The sequence below is a fragment of the Anolis carolinensis genome, chromosome 5 (assembly GCF_035594765.1).
Source record: "Anolis carolinensis isolate JA03-04 chromosome 5, rAnoCar3.1.pri, whole genome shotgun sequence".
Taxonomy (NCBI): Eukaryota; Metazoa; Chordata; class Lepidosauria; order Squamata; family Dactyloidae; genus Anolis; species Anolis carolinensis.
The window spans coordinates 78,019,634-78,042,311 of NC_085845.1; the positions used below are offsets into that span (position 1 = coordinate 78,019,634).

Sequence of the window (22,678 nt, forward strand, 5' to 3'; positions counted from 1 at the left end):
GAGGCCTGGGTGATGACAACTACATGTTGCCAATGCTGTTCTCCCTCAGTGTTCCATGTAGCTCAAAAGCCTGGACACCAACCATTGAAAGGGCTGGGAGAAGAGATCTCATCTGTACGTAACCTCCCCTCCCCATAAACACATTGACTTCTTTCATCTGAGGCCGGCTTTGTTTTACCAGTTGTTGTCTGCTGATATCCAAGATTGTACAGGATCACCATCTCGCTTCCTTTCTGCCTATGCTTACATACAGTATAAGGAATCATTGTAACTGAAGGTCTTTGTGTACCTTCTATTGCTCTTAAGCGGCTCACATTCCAAATAGAGGTGAGAAACATTTAAACTTGTTTGTAATGAGAAGATCCATGTTTTGATCTTCAGCTCCCAGAAACCATTAACAGAATAGCTGCTAGCAAGAGTGAAGAGGGGGGCAAAATTTTCTCTCTGTTCAAAAATTCAGGGATCTGGAAGGTTGGATGGAGACTGGGAAGTGCCCACAAATTTTCCATGTCGTATAAAAAAGCACTCCAGTGGATTCTGCATGTGTGTGATCGTTTTTGGAGTAGAGATGGAAGAGAATGAATGAATGAGATAGGACTGATTTGATTCTTAGAGGAGTCTACTAGGGTTGTCCATATCGTCGTAAAAATTGTCATACCGTTATAATTTCGTTATGTTCCCATTTTTTGACACGAGTATTAAAACGTTTTCCCTGGGCGCAACTGGCAATGTAATACGATCCATCGTTGGCCCATTCTGTAATTGTGTCTTAAAATTTTCGTTAATTTTTTTCCTTCCAAAAATTTTTGTTTTAATATTTTTTAAATATATATATATATATATATATATATATATATATATATATATTTGTTTCTGCAACCTAACATGAACGGGAGCCTAGCGCAGCCTAACATGGCTCCCGCTCCCTGCCAATCAGAGTCTTCCACGATGGCTAAAAAAGGTGGGGGCTAGCGTCCTCCCGTTGACATGTAGAATCGCTATAAAAATCGCCTACGCACGGAGCCAAGCCATTCTCTGGGTTGGGATACCGAGGAGAGAGGGTGGGTCACGCGCGCGCTGTGAAGCTGAGAGGGCAAAGTGGCTGGTTGTTGCCGGTTAGATATTGTGTTGGGGGGAAATTGGCTTGGGGCTTGGGGCAGAGTCCTTGCTGTGGATGTTGGGAAATTTTATTTTCCAAAGGAGTCTGCGTCCCTCCCTGTAACCACTAGCTTTGGGGCTTTTGGGGTGCTTTTTCTTTTTGAGGCAGACTTTTTGCCTTTCCTTTGCAAATTTTTCTGGAAGAAAGCAATAAAACCCATATAAGGCTTTCCAAGCCTGCAAAGGAGTGTGTGTGCACTGCTTCTTTCCCTGTAACCCCAGAGATTTGGGGTGCTTTTCCTTTTTGAGGTTGACTTTTTGCCTTTCCTTTGCAAAGTTTTCTGGAAGAAAGCAATAAAACCCATATAAGGCTTTCCAAGCCTGCAAAGGAGTGTGTGCACCCCTTTTCCTTGTTGCACAAAAAAAAAACCAAAAACCCGGCCACCGCTTTTTATTAGATAGGGGCAGGGTGTGTGGTGTGGGGCTCAGGTCACAAGGGAGTGGGACATGAGCTCCCATGTCTTAGGAAGCTGAAATATCACCACCTTATTTTTAGATAGGAGCGGGGGGTTTCCAGTTTCTGCAAATGACCACCATTTTCGCTGATTTCCGGCCACAGCAACAAATATACACAAATAGAAAAGAGGGACTTTCACAGTGAAGAACCCAATTGAACAGGAAGTAAGACTTTCAAAACAGGAACAGGTTTCTTAAAATATAAAAAAAAGTATATTATAAAAAGTTATAAAAATTCGCCAAAAATCATAGGAGACAGAAAACATTCTGCAATTTGTTGAGCAAAGAGTGTGGAATGTGTTCTCCCACTGTACCAAATTTGATGAGAATAGCTCAAGAAAGGAGGGTGGGAGACCCCCAGAAAAGTCCCCCCCGGTTTCCTGTTTTTTGGCGATTGCGCATGCGCGTCCGCCATTTTAGAAACATTTTAGAAACATTTTAGAAACATTACGAATTTTCGTAAATATCCAAAAATTTTGGGTAAAACATTTAGAAATAATTTCTACAACAAAGAGCCGGCACCCCCTACTTTAGAAACGAGAATTGAAACAATTTTTCCATCGATCGGACAACCCTAGAGTCTACGCATGGAAGCAGCACCTACACACATCCTATAGAATATTTGATTTTTCTATAATATGACTTTGTATTTGTATTAGAATAAGAGTGTTACGGTGTTTATCAGAGTAATCATAAGATACTTCTACAAAGTTAACTTATTCTGAGCAACACAGTAATTTATTTGGATGAGTACTTTACTTCTGTTGTAGGATTAAAATGAATAGAGAAACTCAATTATACATCAGAAGAAAATGTTTTCTGTCTTTTCTCCCTGAGAGGAAGTGACCAATTTACAAAGTTTAATAGCCCATTAAGGAATACAGAAAAATATTATGACAGGGAAGAGGGAAAATACCTTCACCAACAGGAATTTTTTCATGCAGTGTTAAAAATGTGATGGATTTGCATGTTGTCTGGAGAACAGAAAAATTAGAGTGAGGGATGCTCAATTGTCTCATTATACCTTACACAGTAGATAAACAATAGTGTCTACATAAGAACCTTTCCTAAAAAGAAATTATTACAGTTTTATTCTTCAGCAGAATGATTGGTTTACCAAGCCCGTAGCTATGCTAGCAATATAAGTTGCAGGAATCCTGTGCTGATGGGACTACAACTGGGCCTGTACAAGCCAAGATCAACTTGTTCTGTTCCTTGCCAGCTGCAGACTCTTAATGACTAACTGCTGCTCCCACAGATTAATATAGGCAGAATGAGAATATACAGAACTCTGCCAAGTGGCAGTTTACTGCTGTGTCCATAGATGTGCTCAATAGGCCATTGATGCATAATGTTTTAACAGTTATTAAAGAGAACTTTACAGTTCTCTTACATCTCTGTATTTTGATATATGCAGTCATGTTCTCATCATGTGTCAAGGCAATACAAGTGACAGGCATATAAATTGTTACTGTTTGCGAAGCTGTGTTCCAGGGGCAGCTGGAGAATTAATCCACTCAGGATAGTATGCATAAGTGGAACTATTTAAAGTGCTGAACTTTTTTCTTAGTAGAGTTCAGGACCTTAGATAGTTTCTTTGAAACAGTGCAGATTCATTGCACCAATGACATGGAAGAGTGGGACTTGAAAGATCTAGGTTCTACTCCCAGTGTGAACACTTATAAACTCACTGAGGGCCAGTCACTATCTCTCTTTATAATCTGCTTCACAGTATTGTTACGATCATAAGGTAGAGAGAAAGAGATCGATTTGCACCAAGATGAGAAAAAGCAGTATACATACATATGCAACTAATAAATGCTACAGGTGTTTAAGTAATATTTTGGGAGATGGTTATTTATACTCACAGCTCATGATACCAGATACATATGACTGCCACAAGCATTGTTATTATAGATCAGGGGTCCCCAAACTAAGGACAGCGGGCCAGATGTGGCCCTCCAAGGGTATTTATCCAGTCCCTGCCCTAAACTTTAGACTTATGGTCACCCTAAGTCTGAAATGACTTGAAGGCATAAAACAACAACAATCCAAATTAACCTGACTGTCACTCAAAAGCAGATCCACACTTCCTAATGAAATAGTAGTAAATTTATCTTGGTTAAAGTTGTTCTTCATTTTAAGTATTGTATTGTTCTTTCATGTCTTTTTACACTATAAATAAGATATGTGTAGTGTGCATAGGAGGTTGTTCATGTGTTTTTCAAACTATAGTCCAGCTCCCCAACAGTCTGAGGGACCATGAACCGGCCCTCAACTTAGAAAGTTTGAAGATCCCTGCTGTAGATTATATAGTAGAGGTGTGCATGATTCCAAAATTTGTGCAACTTCAGTTTTGATTCTAAAGTATTTTGAACAATTCCGAAGGGGTCCATGTTCTATCTAATACAAATTGATGAGCAATCTATTATTTTTTTCCTTTTGTTATTGAAAAACCTACAAGAGCTACACTCTTGTAGGTTTTTCAATACAAGGAGGCCTTGTGGGGCTTGGGGCCGCTCTTCTCCATCTGCTGCCCAGCCTTACAGAAGCAGGCCCTGCACTGGACCTGGGAAGAGACACAGACCTGATGGGGGAGGAGCCCCGCTAAAGACCTCTGGCACAAGAGCTTGAGATCCTGCACTTGGAAGAAGAGAAGGCCTCTCTCTCTCCCACTCTCTGTTGGCCTCCCCCTTGTGACAAGCCATGTGCCTGGTGGAAGAAGAGACCCTGCCGAAGGCCACAGGGCCTCCCCTGACAGGCACATGGCTTGCCCCAGGCCCAGTGCAAGGAGAGAAAGAGAGGAAGAGCAGTAAAGGCAGGGCCTGTTTGCAGCCCTTGCCAGGACCTCTTCCACTAGGCAAGTGGCTCGCTGCAAGGGCAAAACCAACACAGAGTGGGAGAGAGAGGGAGAGCAGCCCTGCCGCTGCTGCAAGGGCACAAGGAAGGAGTAGGAGAGAGAGAGAGAGAGAGAGAGAGAGAGAGAGGACATACAAAACAAACTTATTTGCAAAAACCCTGAGGTGGGTGTTTTGATTCATATGTATTCAACGGGGGGTGGTTCTGGGGCTCATAAATCAGAATGTATGTACTGGATTTAACAAAACACTTATGATCTATAATCCTTCATACAATTTTTTGCATAGTCCTATTGTATAGTAACCTTGTGTATATATGCACATTTTTGTTCTCAGTGAAACAATGTACAGCTACCCAGTGAAAAATTTGTGAGATTTCACATTTAATACATAAAATCAACACAATAATAATAATAATTCCTTAATGTTTTCTTGTCAAGGGATTTCACAATTTTCTCAAGATGTCTCTATCTTTGTGAAATAAACCACATGCACCAAGCACGGAAGCACAGGTTTATTTATTTAAAAGATGCAAAAGTACCCCCATACAATTGTCTGTCTCAAGTTGCACAAATAATGTTCTTTTAAGGTAAAGAGAAACTTGTCCAATTTGTGGTTTGGGAATGGAAGCATAATGAAGACAGCAGTTTATATAATGACAGGGCTGGTCTAGATGCCAGCATTCATTCTGAACATTATCATTTATAGCAGTTTTGGAAAACGTACCTGGCAATCGCATAAGAAATCCATGTCACAAATCACAGGAAGATACTGGAAATGCATTAGCCAATCATGAAATGATGGCCAATAAACCCCATAATGGAAAATCACCAAACAAGCTCCAATTTAGGAAAAAAATCATGACAAAACTTTTCCTTAAATTTCAGATCATAAGGCTACTCATTTAGTGATAGATGATAGAGTAAGGTTGCTCTGGCAATGCTTCATCCAGTCTTTCTTGAGACTCCTAAGAGTTTAATAAAATGTTCCTTGATTCAGAATACTTTTCCTGCATGGCTCCACCTTATTTTAGCCTTATTGTTAACCTATATTTGAACACTGTCATGGATCAGCCTAGCGTTTGATGGAACTCCAGACCATCTCCATGCCATTTTCAGACTGGTGATAGTAATATGCAGAAGTATGCCCATATCCTGTGAAAGATATTTCAGCCCCTTTTAATGTAGTTTGACCCTGAACTCAAAAATACACATGAGCCGGTTGTGGCTTTAAGTAGAGAAGAAAATAGTTCATTCAGTTTAGTTCAATAATCAAAGCGAATCAGAATTGTTGATTTCACCAAAGTATAACAATAAACACTTTCTTCAGTGAGTCTTCATTCTTTTTCAACAAGAAATAAACATAGTAAATAGTTCAGTTTTTGTCTACTTTGTTGAAAGTAAGATGTCCTTGACTTGCCGTGCAGATAAGCAGTCTTTCTTGGAGTTGACTTCAGCTTCTGTTTCCAGATTTCAAGTGTCAACATTCGACAACAAAACAGCCACCTCCTACAAGCTACCAGCTTTGAGCTAAGCTAGCAAAGTGTGATGACCCATGGGCCTTGTAGTCCTGCTCAGGACATTGTAATTCCTGATGAAGATGAAAACTTGGGTTTTTTACCTTCCCAGTCTGAACTGGATTCTTCTCAGCCAGATCTTTCCCAGGCAGATCTGGGAACCTTGCACCTGCAAGAAAGTTGTCTCCCAGAAGTATGTCAAACAAGCCCAGAGCCTACTTCTCCCGTATTCTTGCGCCGGGAGTTTTGTAAACAACAGAGAAGTTTGGAATCAGCTTCGCGCAGGAGTGCGAGGATTGCAGCTAAGAATGTGGCCAATTAAGACTGCTTCTCGTGAGAATCTTTGGGGAGTCTCACATCTGGTCTCAGAGTTTAGCTTTCGGTTCTGATTCCCAGAGAACTGCTTCGGCGGGAAAGTTAGACTCTATTTAGGTGTTTTACCCGCGTAGTAACTTCGCGGAGTCAATTCGTCAGCCTACGGAGCGAGTTGTGTCTGGACAGCGCGCTCCGATTCAAGCCTCGCTCCTGCTCAAGCCTTGCCTTGCTATCCAGCCTTCGCCTTGCTTCCCAGCCTTTGTTTATCTACGGACTTTGCCTTGTTTCCCAGGATCAATCCTTGCCTTGTTCCACGGATTTTATCAAGTTATTCCACGGACCTTGCTCTTGTTCTTAGTTACCTTGTTCCACGTTCAAGCCTTGTTTCAAGTATCAAGTTATTTCCTAGCCTCGCTCAAGTTTCATGGACTAAAGGACCTTGTCATCTCCCCTCATTTTGCTTGGCAAAGTGAGTGTTTCGGTTATTGGATTACAACTTTGGACCTTAATATTTCTTATTGGACATTGCTTTTTTGGACTAATACTGACCTTTCCTGAAAGGTCTAATTCTGGACCATTTTCTACACTTGTTTTTATTAACTTTATATATTCCTTCAATAAAGATATTAGATAGATTCTGGCCTCTGTGTATGGTTATTGGTGCTCTGCAGCCTGGGTCTTGACAGTTTGACTCCGCCACCCTAAGCACCAATTAACCTCGGCCAGAATGTCTACCGGAGTCGTACCTGGGCCGAGCGGCCAGCCGATTACCTACACCATCGACAAGGATGAGGTGGACCGAATCCGTGATAAGCTCAATGCACAGGATGGAGAAATAAGGGGTTTGAAGGAACGCGGAATTCGTCTTCCGGCCATGGCGTTGCCAACCAAGTTTACTGGAGAAGCTTCTAAGGTTCATGTCTTCCGTCGCCAATGTCAAGCTTATCTAGAGGCCCGTGCTGCCGAGTTTCCCCAAGAAGACATCAAAGTGGCATGGGTTTACAGTCTTCTAGACGGGCCAGCGGCCAGCTGGGCGACGGCACTGTACGACCAAGCCTCTCCACACCTAAGATCAGCGCAACACTTCTTGGACCACCTCAAGGAGACTTGGGGAATCGAGGACAATTTGGAGGCAGCCGGTCACAAACTCCGTCGCCTTTTCCAAGGAGACAGACCTATGTCTCAGTATATAGCCGAGTTCCGAGTGCTGGCCCACAACACCGGCTGGAACGATGTAGCCCTCAGGGGACAATTCCGGGAGGGTCTCAACATTGAAATGCTGGAAGAAATCTCCAAGGTGGATCCTCCCCAGACCCTCGAGGCACTCATTGATCAATGTTTACGGGCTGAAGTCATGATTGCCAACAGGAAACAGTGGGTTCGAGGCCAGGGCGGTAGAGCCGGGGCAAAACCCCCCGCTCCCGCCAGCGTTCAGCCACGTCCGGTCTGGAGACCCCCACCGCCAACCCCATACCCCAGAGGAGGCGAGGAGGTGCCGATGCAGTTGGGCAATGTGCGTCCCAGACTAGATGCCGCCGAGAAGGCCCGTCGTCAACGCTTAAACCTCTGCTGGTACTGCGGGAACGGGGGCCACTTCGCCAGAGAGTGCCCAGCCAAAGGGAAGCCTGCCGCCCGTCTTGCGGCGGCGTCCTCCACGGAGACGAAGACGTCTGAGCCGACTGACACACAGCCGGCGGGGGAAGCCAACGACCGGGTGTAGAGAGGCTCGCCAACCCGGTCAAAAAATCCATCCAAGAGCCGCCAACCGGGGTCCTGTTCCTTCTCGTGGTCACATTATGGTCAGCAAAAAGGGGACCCGTCATGATCCACGCCATGATAGACTCTGGAGCTACCAACAATTTCATCGATAGAGAGTATGCCGACTCCCTGGGATTACAATATCATGATTTCAAGAATGCCCGTGTGGTGCAAGCCATAGACGGCCGCCCCCTCAAGACGGGCCCCGTAAGTCAGTGGTTGGAACCCACCAGGATGTGGTTAAGGGAACATATGGAAGAGATTTCCTTCTTTGTTACCGAGGTCCCCCATTTCCCTGTGATTTTGGGAATTCCATGGCTGACTCTCCACGACCCTAACATCTCCTGGTCCAACAGAGAACTGCAGTTTGCTTCACCGTACTGCCAAAACCATTGCCTCGTAGCCAAGGTATGCCACGCCACAGACACCGAGCCCATCATCACCTTGCCAAAGAAGTACTCCGAGTATTGGGATGTATTCAATGAGAAAGAAGCCGAAAAATTACCCCCACATAGACCTTATGACTGTGCCATTGACTTGGTGGAGGGGGCCCCGATCCCGCGAGGGCATCTCTACTCCCTGACTGAACCAGAGCAAGAAGCTCTCAGGGAATTCCTAGAGACAAACCTTCGCAAGGGATTCATCAGACCCTCTCAATCCCCAGCCGCCTCCCCAGTGATGTTTGTGAAGAAGAAGTCAGGGGAACTACGCTTGGTGGTGGACTACAGAGCATTGAACAATATCACCAAGCGGAACAGCTATCCCCTGCCCTTAATCTCGGATCTACTGGATCGGCTTCGAGGAGCCAAGGTTTACACCAAGCTGGATCTTCGGGGGGCTTACAACTTAGTTCGCATCAGGGAAGGGGACGAGTGGAAGACCGCCTTCCAGACCAAATTCGGATTATTCGAGTCCCGAGTTATGAATTTCGGTTTATGCGGAGCCCCCGCAACGTTCCAGCATTTTGTCAATGACATTTTTCAGGACTATCTAGACAGGTTCTTGATAATCTACCTGGACGATTTTTTGGTGTTTTCTAGATCACAATCAGAACATGAGAACCACGTCAAAATGGTGTTACAACGATTGCGGGATCATGGACTTTATGCCAAGCTGGAAAAATGCGCCTTTGATCTACAAGAGGTAGATTTCCTTGGTTACCGCATCTCGCCTCTAGGGCTTTCCATGGATCCAGCCAAGGTTTCAGCAGTATTGGAATGGCGGGCGCCAACTAACAAGAAAGAGGTGCAGCGTTTCTTGGGGTTCGCGAACTATTACCGCAAGTTCATTCCAGATTTTGCCCGCTGGTCCGACCCCATCACTAGCTGCATCCGTGGAAAGCAGCCTTTCCGCTGGACTGATCAAGCAGAGAAAGGGTTTCAACAACTAAAGAAACTATTCACCTCCCAGCCAATTCTACAGCACCCAAATCCTGGAACCCCTTTTGTGGTGCAAGCGGACGCCTCTGATGTGGCAATTGGGGCTGTACTCTTACAACCGGTGGGAGATCACCTCCATCCCTGTGCCTTTTATTCTCGTCAACTAACCACACCAGAGAGGAATTACACCATTTGGGAAAAAGAACTACTGGCCATAAAGGCAGCCTTTGAAACTTGGAGACATTGGCTAGAAGGGGCCAAATTTCCCATTGAAGTCCACACTGATCATCGTAATCTAGAACATCTAAGAACTGCCCGCAAACTAAATCAGAGGCAGCAACGTTGGGCTTTATTCTTTGAACGTTTCAACTTCCAGATCCATTATGTGACCCCAGCCCAAACCAAGCAAGCAGACGCCCTGTCACGTAAACCGGAATACACTGCAGGACGCAAGGAGACCTTTGAATCCCAACTGCTACAACCCGAGAACTTTGCCACGCTCACGGTGGGGAACACCAAATCCATTCCCATTGGTTCAACTTCCCCTACTCCAGGACCCATCTGTGCTCAAGAAATCAGGGCTAGTCAGCAAGCAGATGCCTGGGCGCAGGACCAACTTCGCCAAGGTCTGCACTTTCCCTTTTCGCTTAAAGATGGGCTGCTCTGCTATAGAAATCATGTTTATATCCCACCCGGACCGGGCAGGGAAAAAGCGCTTCGTCTGTGTCATGACTGCAAACCAGCAGGACACTTCGGACTATTTAAAACCATGCATTTGATCCTAAGGGATTTTTGGTGGCCCAAGATCCGCAAGGATGTGGAAAAATATGTCAACACCTGCCCAGTATGCCAGCGCTCCAAGATACGAAGGGAGAAGCCCTCAGGGCTTTTACACCCCCTTCCTACCCCATCTCGCCCATGGGAAATAATTTCCGCGGATTTCATCACTGACCTACCACCTTCCTGTGGATTCACCACGATCTTGGTGGTGGTGGACCTTTTCACCAAGTTAGCCCATTTCATTCCCTGTGAAGGCCTCCCCACGGCCAAAGAAACTGCGGAACTATTTCTTCAACATGTATTCAGACTACATGGATTGCCCAAGAGTTTAGTCACAGACCGTGGATCTCAATTCACCTCTCGTTTTTGGAAGGCACTACAAAAACTATTGGGCATAGACTCTCGCTTATCTTCAGCTCATCATCCCCAAACAGATGGGCAAACGGAGCGCACCAATGCCACTTTGGAGCAGTATCTTCGCTGTTATGTAAACTACCAACAGGACAATTGGGCTTCTCTGTTACCACTGTCTGAGTTTGCCTACAACAATGGAGTTCAAGCTTCTACAAAAGAAACGCCGTTCTTTGCAAACTACGGCTTCCATCCACGTTTCTTCCCCCCTGTCATTGAAACTTCAGAAGTTCCCGCAGCAGAGGATTGGCTGCAGGAACTCACAGCGGTGCAACAACTTTTGCTCCAGCAACTGGACCAAGCCAAGGAGGACTATAAACGCCACGCTGACAAACATCGCCAGCCGGGCCCCGAAATCAAGGTAGGAGATCGGGTTTTTCTGTCCACTCGCTTCCTGCCCTCCCACCGCCCTTGCCGGAAGTTAGATGCCCGTTTCATTGGCCCCTATCCAGTGGTGGCGCAACTTAACCCCGTGACTTTCAAACTCCAACTTCCGCGTTCAATGCGCATTCACCCAGTGTTTCACCGTTCCCTGCTCCTTCCGGCGGATGGTGTGCGACCTGATACAGACCAACCGGCCCCCCCTCCTGTTTTGATGAATGGGGAGGAGGAGTTCGAGGTTGAGGACATTTTGGATTCTCGCTTTCACCGCCGCCGCCTACAATATCTCATTGACTGGGTGGGTTTTGGCCCTGAGGAACGCTCTTGGGAAGACGCCTCCACAGTCCATGCTCCTGATCTAACCCGTCGCTTTCATCAGACCTATCCCACCAAACCGCGACCTCGCGCCTCGGGGAGAGGGCCCCAGTTTGGGAGGGGCCTTGAGGAGGGGGATAGTGTGATGACCCATGGGCCTTGTAGTCCTGCTCAGGACATTGTAATTCCTGATGAAGATGAAAACTTGGGTTTTTTACCTTCCCAGTCTGAACTGGATTCTTCTCAGCCAGATCTTTCCCAGGCAGATCTGGGAACCTTGCACCTGCAAGAAAGTTGTCTCCCAGAAGTATGTCAAACAAGCCCAGAGCCTACTTCTCCCGTATTCTTGCGCCGGGAGTTTTGTAAACAACAGAGAAGTTTGGAATCAGCTTCGCGCAGGAGTGCGAGGATTGCAGCTAAGAATGTGGCCAATTAAGACTGCTTCTCGTGAGAATCTTTGGGGAGTCTCACATCTGGTCTCAGAGTTTAGCTTTCGGTTCTGATTCCCAGAGAACTGCTTCGGCGGGAAAGTTAGACTCTATTTAGGTGTTTTACCCGCGTAGTAACTTCGCGGAGTCAATTCGTCAGCCTACGGAGCGAGTTGTGTCTGGACAGCGCGCTCCGATTCAAGCCTCGCTCCTGCTCAAGCCTTGCCTTGCTATCCAGCCTTCGCCTTGCTTCCCAGCCTTTGTTTATCTACGGACTTTGCCTTGTTTCCCAGGATCAATCCTTGCCTTGTTCCACGGATTTTATCAAGTTATTCCACGGACCTTGCTCTTGTTCTTAGTTACCTTGTTCCACGTTCAAGCCTTGTTTCAAGTATCAAGTTATTTCCTAGCCTCGCTCAAGTTTCATGGACTAAAGGACCTTGTCATCTCCCCTCACTTTGCTTGGCAAAGTGAGTGTTTCGGTTATTGGATTACAACTTTGGACCTTAATATTTCTTATTGGACATTGCTTTTTTGGACTAATACTGACCTTTCCTGAAAGGTCTAATTCTGGACCATTTTCTACACTTGTTTTTATTAACTTTATATATTCCTTCAATAAAGATATTAGATAGATTCTGGCCTCTGTGTATGGTTATTGGTGCTCTGCAGCCTGGGTCTTGACACAAAGCTAAAAACTAGAAACTTAATGCTTTGTTTTATACAGAAGCAGATAACACACCCACCTAAGCCATAACAGCTGCTTTACTGCTGTAAGAAAATGGTTCAGATCCTTGCTATTACTTTGCAAAAAGCCTATAGTAAAATTTTAGTAATGACAGCCATGACTGTAACCAGCAGAGAAAATGTAAACATCTGGGGGCCAGCATGGGAAAGCACTGATATTCTAGGCAAAGCTTGAAAAGGCGGATAATGAGAATGCTTCAAATTGACTTACGATGCTGGAAAAATGAACTCTCATGAACTGAAGGAGGTGGGGCTCCAGGGGTAGTAAAATCAGAGTCTTTATTCACAACTTTCTTCCTGCAATGTAGGTAACCAGGCATTAAAAGTTACTTCCAATACATCCTTGTGAGTGAGTCTAATTTGCCAGAGATGTCCTGCAAGTCATCACAGACACTCTTACAGAAAATGTGCACAAATGCCTTACATTCTTGCTGACAAAGACAATATGTCTGACTTTTCTTCTCATTACAAACAAGTTTAAAGCAAGAATGACAGGAGTAAGAAATTACATTTCTATCCTAAGGATAGATTCCCTTCCTTCAAATGCCTTGATACTAGTAAAAGGGAAAGGAGATTTTCTTTTTCTGATCTCACATCCTAACAGTGTGGAATGCTAACTGTTTCTCCATTAATCTCAAAAGTCTGGAAACCCTTTGGGCCTGCTATACCATAACTGGCTGGAAGATTCAGGGAACTTCACTAAACTCTGATTGAATTATTTTATGAAGAGTAAGCCTGGGATCTTTCATCGACTTCATTCCTCTCTACCCACTCCTGTATTAAGAGCTTTTCTGAGTTACTACTACACTGATGCAATGATGCCTTTTACTGGTACAAATCCTAATTTTTTTCAATCTGAAAAGAAAGGGATAGACAAATTGGCATATTTCATATCTATGTCTCTGACGGATGTGTTCACTCAGAAGACAGTTACTGATGTGTTTGCTGTAATAATCTACTTTTGATTTATGTGTTAAATTTGGAAAATCACATTTAAGTAGTTTTCTTTACTTTTAAAATGTATTTTTAATGTATTCTGAGATTATATTTTAGTGGTGTAGTACATCACAACATTAAGGAATTGCAAAAGCCAATGGCTAACTTCAACTATAATAACCCAGCTAATATAGTATTTGATCTACTTATCCTGGAATCTGCAGTAACACAATGGGTTAAACTCGTGTGCCGGTGGTTCGAATCCATGAGACACGTGAGTTCCCGTCTGCCAGCCCTAGCTTTCCATGTGGGGACATGAGAGAAGCCTTCCACAGGATGGTAACACATCCGGACGTCCCCATGGCAACGTCTTTGTAGATGGCCGATTCTCTCACACCAGAAGCGACTTGCAGTATGTTCTCAATTCATTTCTGATATGACTTTTAAAAATCCTGGAATTCCTATTATTGCATTTTTCATGGGAACAGATAAATCTGTTTATTTTGATTTCTCCAATTTTTCCAATATAAAATTCTGATTTGAGAATGTTTCCATTCTTAAGGTTCTTCTTGTTCTTAGTCCCACCTCTTCAAAGTAGGATTTTTGTGGGTTTCTGAACATAATTGTATTAATATATGCAGATTTCATAATTTTCTTAATATATTTTTTCATGACTTAATTATTTTTTAAAAAATTTAGAATAACCTTTCAAAATTGCATTAGTACAAATGTAAAGGGATATTTGAGTTGTGGCTTCTGTATTACAAGAGTAGGAATCATGCAACTTTTAGACTGCAATTATAAGAATTCCCCACCGCAGATACGAAGGTCATACTATATTTAGAATTGTCAAAGTATTTTAGATCTTTATCAGACCCGAATCTGAGGACTCAGTAGGATGTTTACATGGTAGCTAAAATGAAATCATAGTGCTATAACTGTGTAGTGTGGAAGGATTCTGCCCCCTGGTGTTCTCAAATAGTCTTCCCCTTATTTGCACATGTGTGATAGCCCTTAATTCCTTAGCAGAAAAATATTATGACACTTGGAGTTCAAATATTTAAATGGATTCAGAGTAGACTCAGGAGCCATTGTAATATACCAATCTCTCAAACACAGTGGTATGTTTCTCACATTAGTAATACAGCTGTTTAGTCTGTTATTTTCTCCATGTAAGGCAACTAGGCCAGAGTCAAACCTTTTGTTGTGCCATAAATCATGCCTGGAAAAGATTTGGCTATCCAGATATTTTTGAACTTCAGTAGTATCGATCTCTGCTACCTTGTCCAAATTGTAAGCATGATGGGCATTTGATAGACTAAAGGTTCTTCACCATTCAACCTTTTGTAGTAATAGTGTGGCTGCTGTGTTTTGTTGCATTTCACATCAGCAGGAAATGCCATGAATGCATCATATCACCAGTTTATATTGAATATCTTTAATCCTGTTTCTTCTGTAACAAGGAGAAAGCTTATTTTCTGCTGCTCCAGAGACTAGAACACAAACCAATGGATTCAAATTACAAGAAAAGAAAGTCCACTTAAACTTTAGAAAGAGCATCTTGACTCAAAGAGCTGTTCAATAATGAAATAGACTGCTCATGGGCGGTCTATTTCGCTGAAGCTCTTTAAGCAGAGGTTGGATGAGTATTTTTCAGCAGAGATTTAGTTGCTTGTTCCTGCGTGACGGGGGCTGGACCAGATAGCCGTTGTGGTCTTGTCCAACTCTATGATATTATAATACTATACTGGTATGATACTATGGTGCTATTTCTATATTTTTATCTTGATATTTCACTTAGTGTATTCACACAGCATCCAGGATTATCCCTGTGATTACATAAGGATACACTGAGGAGGAAGAAGGAACATAACTGAGTAGTGGAGCAGAAACTTTGCTGGAAAAAGGCCCCAGGTTCAATCCTCCTGTCAAGAATCTTGGAGCGCCAGAGCCAAACAGACTAGACAAGAAGCATAGTCTGACTGTGTCAGTTTCTCATATATTCAGTCATAAGTCTATTTCATGTTCCATTCTGACATTTGCCATTAAAAAGTGTAAATATGCACAATTAAAGCAAAAGCATTTGCCTCTAGAATGTACATATCTGCATACATTGCATCTAAAATACATATTGATAAGACATTTTTGAGCAAAACAAATTCTGGCAATATTTGGAGAAACTGACAGTCTAAAGCAGTGGTGCTCAACTTGTGGGTCCCCAGATGTTTTGGCCTTCAACTTCCAGAAATCCTAACAGCTGGTAAACTGGCTGGGATTTCTGGGAGTTGTAGGCCAAAAAACTTGGGAGACCAACAGGTTGAGAACCACTGGTATAAAGCAATGGTTCCCAATCTTTGAGCCTCCAGGTGTTTGGACGTCAACTCCCAGAAATCCCAGCCAGCTTACCAGCTGTTAGTAACTGTAGGAGCTGAAGTCCAAAACACCTGGAGGCCCAAAGATTGGGAACCACTGGTCTAAAGAATTTCTGCATTCTGATTCACATGTTAGTCTAGAACAGTGGTTCTCAACCTGGGCTCCCCAGATGCTTTTGGCCTTCAACTCCCAGAAATTCTAACCGCTGGTAAACTGGCTGGGCTTTCTGATGAGTTGTAGACCAAAACACTTGGGGACCCACAGATTGAAAACCACTGGTCTAGGAAGTGTGGATTAGCTCTTTTAAAGCAATAGTCAACTCTTACCAGACAATAGTGGTTTCGATGAACATTGACCTGGTGGTAGTCAACTCACTGTGGAGCAAGTAAATTTTCCAGTTGTTTTGTACTTTAGCTACAAGCCTCAAACAGTATTGCCAATGTCACGGGATAATGGGATTTGTAGTCCAAGACATCCAGGTGGACCAAAGACTCCCCACTTCTCTTATATTCTATCTAGTACTCGGCATATCATGTCCTCAATATGAGGTCTTTGGATAAAGGTAATCATACTTGATGTTGAGCACACGGTAAATGTATTACAGTCAAAACTGAAGAATTCTTCTAAGAAATGCTCCATAAAATTAAACAAAAGAATGAAAAGATTTATGAACCACAGTACAACAGAAAAAGAAATGAAACTATGGCAAGAATTGTAACTTACAAATACATATATAAAGGTGATTTCGGCTAGCCCAGCACGGCTCCTCAGTGAAATCTAAATGACTGATGTTCTTCCTTTGATCTGCCGCTGCAGTATTAAAAATATTAATCCAGCCTCTTGAAAAAGGAACAATGTGACCATGTCATACCCCAGGAATTTATCAGTGTACATACAGAAAGTGCAGACATGGTTTCTGGAATTAGATGCCTGAAGTCGTAGACCTGAGATCTGTAATTGAACAAAGCTGATTTTCAAGAGTCTGGCACCCAGCTGCTTTCATTAAAATTGGGAGGGGGAGACATTCTTGGCAGCTGTGATTGGGGAGCCTCCCTATTGTGTGCCACTTAGTTCACTTTCCTCCTGTTACAGAGGGAAACTAGATTACCACATTATAATTTACAATCAAATAGAGAGTCAAATCCTAGCTTTGTGCACACCATCACTTCAAGATTTGCTTCTGACAGTCTCAGCAGTCTCATTTCCCCTTTCCATGCTACCCTTTTTTGTTTGTCCTTTTAATGCCTGCCTATAAAATGCAAGCACAGAGTTCTGAAGTACCACGTTGTAAGTAATCCCATTACTTGTAACTGGTTATTAGGCTTGGGACCAAATAAGTTTGAATGAAAATAATTTGTAGTTTTCGGTGGGCTGTTTTATAAAATATCAGAAAACAGAATGGGGAGGAGGGAGACAAAAAGCCTGGCAAGACAAATTAAGGGAGCCAGATTTTATCGGTTCTGGAGAAGAAGGAGTTAAGTTTGTAATATACTTGAGGCAGGGATCGGCCATGTTCCCCTGGCAGAAGCTGCATCCTCCATTTCTTCTTGGAAATTTCCCTCCTCTTCCAGAGAGGGCCCTGGGAACTCGCTTTCCCAGCAGCACTTGTATAGGGCAGGCATTGAAAAGTTCCTCTCAGAGCATGATGAGGATTGAAGTTTTTCCCCCTCTCTCTGTTTCTCAGCCAATAAAAGGTCTGGTTGTGTCCATGCTCTGATTGGCTGAGAATGGTCACAACTGGCAACTACAATTCCCACAACCATCTCTTGCAGTTTGTCTTATTTTTAAAAATGTTGAGGTTAAAACTTAAAATAATTCTCAAAAATTAGTAGATTGGTGAATTGTTTTGAAACTTGGCAGTCCTGCAGTTGTAAATGGGCTCTAAAACTGAGGTAGGTTTCATGCAGATAGGCCTTCATGCAGATGGCTAAGAATTGGGCCTTTAAAGTTTCCCATTATAGCCAATGGACCGTATTTTTGCCGAAGGAAAACAGCAAATCCCCTCCCCATTCAAATAACTTCCCGGTAAACAGAATGAGGGGTCAGCCAACCATGCACCCCAAAAAGGCATGGCTTTCAATCAAATTGCACACCTCTACTAGTTATCAGGGTCGGGTGCAGCTGGATAAAGGCACATACCTCAAGCACTCAGGCTAAGAAAACCATTACTTTAAAAATGCAACCAATAGTGTTTTTAGTTAACTTGCAAGGATATTTTGTGTGTTGAAAACTATTTTTGTCAATATTTTTTCCATTATCTGTCCTCATGTAATTGTTCTTTTCACAAAATTGATGATAGAAATATAAAGTGATTCAGTGGGTTAACACTAGGGGTGGGATGAAGAGAGAAAGAAGGATTTGAATGTTGTACATGTAACTAAAAGAATGATTGTAATGGGGAAAAGGTAATTCAATGGGTTCCTTAAAAACAATGCAGTGGCAATCATGAGAAATTTCCAGAATTAAAACAATAGCTGTGTAAGCTTATAATACCTAACACAATATATTTTTTTAAATGTGATGCCTACCTTTAGTTACTAGTCTTAACTAGAGTAGGCCACTAAAGCAGTGAAACTTACACAAGTATTGACTTATCAAAGTCTCATTAGTTCTCATTGCAGTTGGATATAGGCCTGATGTTCTAAGCTTCCTTCAAAAGCATAAGTACACTTGGCCATTCACATTTGCAAATATAACTTTTGCGAATTTGATTATTCACATATTTGAATACTATGTTTTGTGGAGAAAACCGTGGGTTGAGTCTACTTCTGGTGAACGTTGACCATAGAGTTATCCTGGAGAACCAAGAGATGCCTGAACAGGTATTCTCTTGGGTTAAAAAGTGTTTTTTATTAGTCTTTTCCCACTTTTGTGGAGGTCCTTCACTCCTAACCCCTGTGAAAACAGAGGGCTTTCTGTGTTGTGAACATGTTTGCTTGCAAGATACTGGTCCACACCAGCAAGTTGTACTGCTTGTGGTGTCATGTTAAGAGAGGCCACATTGGCAAGCCTAGGTTTGCCTCTGGCTTTTGTGTGTGAAATATGCGATAACAGGAAGTGATTGAGGACTGCCCTTACATTTTATTTATGGCCATCTTGCATTGAATTGCAGTTGTGTCAGTGAAGTTTCAACACAGTGTGTCCATCCACCAAGGAGCCAGAGATGAAATGTACTACAAGAATGACAAAGATCTGATTTTAGCCCAGTCCCATTTATATCTTTATTCAGAGTTACATCCTATTAAAATCACAGGGTTTTATTTTCAGACACCAACATAGAAGTCTGCCAATTTCATTTTGCTTGTATTTCCAGAACCTCAAGAGCATTCATTCCAGTACAGAGTCACACTGAAAGGTTCCCCCTCCTCTGGAGGGGTTGGAATTAGTTCGTGGTTTTAATACACATTTCCTAAAATTAGTATTTTTGTACAATTTTTTCCAATGTGCATTTTTAATTATACATAATTCTCATTGATTACATTGTGTACACATTTTTCAAATACCCGCAATTTTATTCCTGGGCATTTTCCAAATGCATGCATAATCTTGTGAGCATTTTCTCTTCACTGAACATTGCTATCATTATAGGATATTATCTAAGCTATATTTTAATAGGATACTGTAAGGAGGTAGTGCCAGAACATAGCATGAATTGTCAAGACTAAGTAGTATACAGCTTTAAAATATTATTTCCAGTTACTTAAAACAAAATGTTGTTATAGTATCTATCAGAAAAAGGTTGGAATTTCCCTGTCTGAAATTTTGCTGGATTAACTTCTATTAGTGTCTACTGCACCTCCCTATTATGAGACTGTGTAAATGTTTTAAAGAGTTATAACTATATTTTGTTTTCCAAGAGAAAAGTGGAATGAAATCAATCCAGATTAAATTAGTTTCAAATCCAAATTGCATGAATGGGCTCCATACTGAGCTAGGGGACCATGACACAACCCTAATCCATTTCTCTAGGATGTTACTTCATCTAGAATACAAATGAGCAGCATAGCTTATTCTGGCTGGATTGTAGAATTCAGGCTAAGAAGAATCCCATTGGATGTAGCTTAAATAAAACACAATTCTTTAAATATAATCCTTCAGATCTGGGCAACATAGACATGCTCTTCAATCTGTCCTTGGGAATCAACCTGTAAACTGAAACTCATGTGTGGATTTCATTTCATTTTCCTATCAGTAGTTGTTTTCTCTGTCTCCTCCAATCTTCCCCCTCCCCCTTGCTCTCTTTTTCTGTAGCTTTCCTTCACCAACACCACCATCTCACTAGGACCACCCATCCACAGGTACAGATGGAGCAACTGTTTCTGAGATCCAGGTGACATTTCCCTAACCTTAGGGCATTACTTGGTAGCATCAGGATGTAAAATTCGTTGATTTTGTTTGTTGTTCTATAATGTCTCAGAGCACGTTAGGGAAGGTTCAACATGACCTGTATGTTGCTGTGGTATATTCCAATAGTAAGCCCCATTCACTGGCATTGTCAAGCCTGGCCCTACAATGGGAATGTTTGGTGGGACAACATCCTGCAGGGATAAAGGACAATAGAGTACTCTATTTGCTTCAAGCCATAACATAAAAAAGCACTGTGAGACTGGATAAGGAGTCAACCACCTCAGTAAACCCAGCTCTCTCTATCCTATTATTTTCCACAATGGTTGTAAGTCTGGATCTGTCTTATCTCCTTCTTCATTTCTGAATATTCTCCATTGTCCTGTTTTCCCTCCCTTTCCCATACTTTCAAATTGCTGTGTCACCAATGCTACCATCTAACTTACACCAGTTCATGTTACTAGTATTTCTTTGGCACTTGTTGGCTAACATACATCTTCTCTTTGTAGTCATGGCTAAACCTGATACTTGAAATTATAGTTTTATAATGCTGCCAGCTAGAATTTCTTTGGTACAACAAATTGGTAAATCAAGCTTACTGCCTTAATCACTCTGAAGGTGCATTGCTCAGAACATAATTTTGTGATTCCAGATGTAGATTTCAGTGTTGTTTTCTTCTATACAATGTTCATTATTCCATACAGAATTTTATGCTGTTATTACTCTCTGTCTTCTCTCCCTATCTTTTAGGAATACACCATAGATATCATTTTTGCCCAGACTTGGTATGATAGCCGCTTGAAATTTAATAGTACCATGAAAGTACTTATGTTGAATAGCAATATGGTTGGAAAAATCTGGATTCCTGACACTTTCTTCCGAAACTCAAGGAAATCAGATGCTCACTGGATTACAACTCCAAACCGTTTGCTTCGAATTTGGAGTGATGGACGAGTATTATACACCCTAAGGTAGAGGTGTCTGCTAAAATAGGAGACATGTTTTATTTTATATTCTCTGTTTTTTTCCTGTTCACTTTTTATGTTCACATCAGCTTTTGAAAGCTCAGATTATACTATTTGGAGCCTGGTTCTCTGCATGTTCACTGAGAAGCAAGTCTCACTTTCTTCAACTGAAATTATTTCAGATAGGTGCGAATAGGACTGCAATCTAAGGTGAATGTCTTATTTGAATATTTCTCTCAGAGCTTTAGTTGGAGGTCCAGAAAGCCTGAAAGGGTAATGACTGACAATGGCAATGCCATGAGGGTGCTCCCTCACAAACCTCATAATTGTTCTAGAGCAAGAACCCCCCATTCCAGCCCCATATGGATGGCAACTTTTTCAGGCCCCAATCCCAAAATGTATAGGAACTGTTATGGAAGTCAACCCTTCAGAGTAAAGGGAGAGAGAAATGACTGGGGGTCTGGGTGGGCCTTAAATAGTTGGATTGTTGGGGATGGTGTAGCCAACCATCCCCAACCAACTCTTCCATTCTTCACAGGGGCCTTCAAATACCCCCTCTCCCCCATGATTTAGCTTTTGTCTACCAGCTGCAGGTGGCCTTAGATTAGAATATTACTATTTATTAACTTCACTTAAAGTGAAGTGTGGAGTATGGTGAAGACTCCTTCTCTGGAGACTTTTAAGCAGAGGCTGGATGGCCCATGATTTTCCTGCTTCTTGGCAGGAGTTGGACTGGATGGCCTATGAGGTATCTTCCAACTCTATGATTCTGTGATGCTAAAGTATAATTCCAAGAAAATGTACATATGGACAAATGTAGTCCTTGGAATAATTCACATACCTTTTCTGATGTGTGTCAAAATAAGTGCTACATGTGGAGGAATTATCTGGTTTCCTCCAACAGAATCATGGTACATTGAAATTACCAGTATGTAGATCTTCATTCACATCTCCATTTCACATTTCACAATCCCTGTTATTTTTGTTAATTCTCACTGTTTTCTGATTATTAAATCCAATAATATAACAATATATTGGAAATCATTTTCATTAGAAATCAGAGTAGGTCAGTTATGTTTTACTCAATTTCTTTGACTCTCATCCCACCCTATTTCTATGTGGGATCATAGCTTTTTTAAAAAACACAAAACTTCTGATATATCTCATGTGCATTTCTCTACATAGATTCATTTTACGTATTCTTGTACTTTTTGCTTGATTTAATGGCATATAGTATATTATTTCAATAATGTATATATTTTGTGTACTTTTTAAAAACTGAGAACTACACTGGAAATTTGGGGGAGGGGGGTTGAATAGAGCAGGTTAACCATGTTTTAAGTTAATACATGATTTATAAAGTGTGAATTAGTTTTATAAACCATGTATGATTGTAAACATGGTTAACCTACTCTATTCAACCCATGGAATTCTTCCCAGAACCACCATCCTTAGTTTTTTTTTAAAAATCTGGTGGGGGGTTGGACTGTATAACCCATGTGGTCTCTTCAACTCTATGATTCTATGAATTTTTTTTCTCTTTCGCCATTGGACATAA

General features: G+C 42.1%; 1 protein-coding gene across 5 annotated transcripts in view; it reads left to right on the forward strand.

Moving 5' to 3' along the window:
- gabrg1 (gamma-aminobutyric acid type A receptor subunit gamma1) overlaps positions 1-22,678 on the forward strand; it is a 137,951-nt gene that overhangs the window by 74,646 nt on the left and 40,627 nt on the right. For 4 of the 5 annotated variants that reach the window (XM_062981632.1, XM_062981633.1, XM_003221555.3 and 1 more), the window contains one exon: positions 20,906-21,126. In XM_062981632.1, the coding sequence (XP_062837702.1) occupies positions 20,906-21,126 (221 nt within the window). Of the gene's footprint in view, positions 1-20,062; positions 20,142-20,905; positions 21,127-22,678 lie in introns of all 5 variants that reach the window. The other variant, XM_062981634.1, reaches the window with a different exon arrangement.